Here is a 3325-nt window from a genome sequence, read left to right as displayed (position 1 = left end):
TTTTTTTTTTTTTTTTTTTTTTTTTTTTTTTTTTTTTTTTTTTTTTTTTTTTTTTTTTTTTTAGTTGCTTACACGTGAGCTTTGTTCTCCTTCTCGGGGTCTCTTCGTTTATAATCCGGGGGTCCGTACTTTGTGGTTTAAGCAGCAAGAGGAGACACCAGAGACACTTGCTGCAGCAGCAGCAGCAGAAGCAGCAGCAGCAGCAGAAGCAGCAGCAGCAACAGCAGCAGGTGCTGCAGCAGCAGCAGCAGCGGCAGCAGCACAACCATCGCCTCAACAGCAGCAGCAAGAGGCACCCGCAGGCGACACAAACGCAGCAACCCCCAGCAACACCAACACCACCACCACCACCAACACCAGCAGCAGCAGCAGCAGCAGCAGCAGCAGCAGCAGCAGCAGCAGCAGCAGCAGCAAGCAGCTGCCTGCAATCCCTGAAGGAAAAGCTAAAGAATATTGGCTTACGGGTCTCCTCGCCTCTATTGCTGTTTATAACGATATACTTATGCCTCTCAGTCTCCCCCTTGTTGTAAGATATTATACACTCCTGCTGCTGCTGCTGCTGCTGCTGTTGCTGCTGCTGCTGCTGCTGCTGCTGCTTGTGTTGCTGTTGGTGCTGCTTGTGTTGCTGTTGGTGGTGCTTGTGTTGCTTCTGCTTTCACTGCTGTTGCTGCTGTTGCTGCTTGCGTTTCTGCTGCTGCTGCTGCTTGTGTTGTTGCTGTTGCTGTTGCTGCTGCTGCTGCTGCTGCTGCTGAGCTGCAGCAATAGCAGCAGAATAGAAAGGGTTTGAGGTGCCTGTACACCCCAACGTTTTGCTGCTTTCAGGTGTATAAACAGCTGCAAGGCGCAGACGTCTCGATCGATGACCTGAGGTAAGCGAGGGTTTAGGGTTTAGGGTTTAGGGTTTAGGGTTTAGGGTTTGGGGTTTAGGCGTGGTTCTGCTTGCAGAGATTTCAAGGGTTTAGGGTTTAGGGTTTAGGGATTGGAGAGCTGGGGGTTAAAATTTCGATTGCTTCTGTACGTGATATATTAATTAGGGTTTAGGGTTTAGGGTTTAGGGTTTAGGGTTTAGGGTTTAGGGTTTGTGTTTTGCAGCGATGTGTTCCCTGAGGAGCTGAACAGTTTTGAGAAACTGCTGGAGATAGACGACGAGGAGACCTTCAATGTATGGCCAAGGGTTTAGGGTTTAGGGTTTAGGGTTTAGGGTTTAGGGTTTATTGGTGTTTATTAGTGCTTATTAGGGTTTAGTGTTTATTAGTGTTTAATAGTGTTTATTAGTGTTTATTAGGGTTTAGGGTTTAGGGTTTACTAGGGTTTAGTGTTTATTACTGTTTATTAGTGTTTATTAGTGTTTATTGGGGTTTATTAGTGTTTAGTGTTTACTAGGGTTCAGTGTTTACTAGGGTTTAGTGTTTATTAGTGTTTATTAGTGCTTATTAGGGTTTATTAGGGTTTAGGGTTTAGGGTTTAGGGTTTAGGGTTTGTTAGTGTGTATTAGGTTTTAGGTTTTAGGGTTTAGGGTTTAGCGTTTAGCGTTTAGGGTTTAGGGTTTAGGTGTTACCTTTTATGTTTTAGCGTTCAGCGTTTATCGTTTATCGTTTAGGGTTTAGGGTTTAGGGTTTAGGGTTTAGGGTTTAGGGTTTAGGGTTTGTATTTCAGGCTGCATTTGAGGGAATGACATTTTGTATCGACGCGGAGACAGCAAACGGAAAAAAAAAAAAAATTTTATTAAAAGAAAAAGGAGAAGAGACAGTTTTATCTTTAAAAAATAAAAAAGAATTTGTTGAGCTTTATACACGATATCTTCTTGTTACCTCGGTACATTGGCAGGTAAACCCTAAACCCTCGTAAACCCTAAACCCTCGTAAACCCTAATAAACAATAGGAAATAGTTGCGTAGATAAAGAAAAAAAAGAAAAGGGTTTGTTGAGCTTTATACACGATATCTTCTTGTTACCTCGGTGCATTGGCAGGTAAACCCTCGTAAACCCTNGTACACTGGCAGGTAAACCCTAAACCCTCGTAAACCCTAAACCCTAAACCCTAGTAGATAATAGGAAACAGTAATAAACTCTAAACCCTAGTAGCCCCTAAACCATCATAAACCCTAAACCCTAAAACATAGTAAACCCTAATGAACACTAATAAACCCTAAACACTAGTAAACACGAATAAACCCTAAACCCTAAACCCTAAACCCTAAACCCTGAACGCTCCCAAAGGTGCTGGTTTGAACGGTGCCTAGAGTTGACGACGCGCGAAGGCAGTTGAGGGTTTAGGGTTTAGGGTTTAGGGTTGTAAATGTCTCCCTTTCCCTTTATTCTCTCTTTCTGTCTCCTTTTCTGTCTCTGTCTCCTTTTTAATTCTTTCTTTCTGTCTCCTTTTTAATTTCTTTCTGTCTCCTGTATCATGCTTTCTATCTTTCTGTCTCCTTTTCTGTCTCCTTTTGTTTTTGTTTGTGTTTAGTTTTATTACTTTAAAAAAGGTTTTAGTTTGATGGTGTCTCCTTTTATCTGTCTCCTTTTTCATCTATTCTTTCTTTCTGTCTCCTTTTCTNTTTTAGTTTGATGGTGTCTCCTTTTATCTGTCTCCTTTTTCATCTATTCTTTCTTTCTGTCTCCTTTTCTCTGTCTCCTTTTTAATTCTTTCTTTCTCTCTCTCTCTCTTTTATCATGCTTTCTATCTTTCTGTCTCCTTCTCTGTCTCCTTTTGTTTTTTTGTTTTTGTTTTTATTTAGTTTTATTACTTTAAAAAAGGTTTTAGTTTGATGGTGTCTCCTCTCTTATCGAGTCTAACTGGGCCAGAGCTGCAGCTGCTTTTGTGTGGAACCCCTGAACTCAATTTCGAGGAACTCAGGGCCTCTTGCAGGTATCTAGGGTTTAGGGTTTAGGGTTTAGGGTTTAGGGTTTACGGGGTCAAGGCAAGGGTTTGAGGGTTTAGCGTGTACCGAGGGGTTTAGGGTTTAGTGTTTGGAGAGGTTTAAAGCCCGTTGACATTCAAAACCCTTCCCCTGTTCTCTCTACACCAGAATCTAGGGTTTAGGGTTTAGGGTTTAGGGTTTAGGGTTTAGGGTTTAGGGTTTTGTGTGGTGTTTAGGTATGAAGGGTATACCGCAGACTCTCCATACATTCAATCGTTGTGGGAAATTCTCTTCGACTTTGATATTTTTCAAAAACAAAATTTTCTCAAGTTTGTCTCAGGTAAACCCTAAACCCTCATAAACCCTAAACCCTAAACCCTAAACCCTAAACCCTCATAAACCCTAAACCCTAAACCCTAAACCCTAAACACTAGATACCTCGATCCTAGTACCTAGTCTAGAATAAGA

The 3325-nt window shown here is 41.7% G+C and overlaps 1 protein-coding gene across 1 annotated transcript in view; it reads left to right on the top strand.

The window, feature by feature from the left end:
* Window positions 1-502: 502 nt before the first annotated feature.
* Window positions 503-3325, top strand: part of EMH_0067220 (ubiquitin-transferase domain containing protein, putative) — a gene marked incomplete at both ends in the record, with an annotated part of 4705 nt that continues 1882 nt past the window's right edge. The window contains 6 exons of the mRNA XM_013498601.1: window positions 503-526; window positions 823-869; window positions 1093-1162; window positions 1657-1827; window positions 2735-2865; window positions 3094-3186. Coding sequence (XP_013354055.1) covers window positions 503-526; window positions 823-869; window positions 1093-1162; window positions 1657-1827; window positions 2735-2865; window positions 3094-3186 — 536 coding nt within the window. The remainder of the gene's footprint in view (window positions 527-822; window positions 870-1092; window positions 1163-1656; window positions 1828-2734; window positions 2866-3093; window positions 3187-3325) is intronic.

The sequence above is a fragment of the Eimeria mitis genome, genomic scaffold (assembly GCF_000499745.2).
Source record: "Eimeria mitis Houghton genomic scaffold, Emh_scaff3557, whole genome shotgun sequence".
Classification (NCBI taxonomy): domain Eukaryota; phylum Apicomplexa; class Conoidasida; order Eucoccidiorida; family Eimeriidae; genus Eimeria; species Eimeria mitis.
The sequence above is the reverse complement of the archived record's forward strand: the minus strand, read 5'-3'. Positions and strand labels throughout refer to the sequence as shown.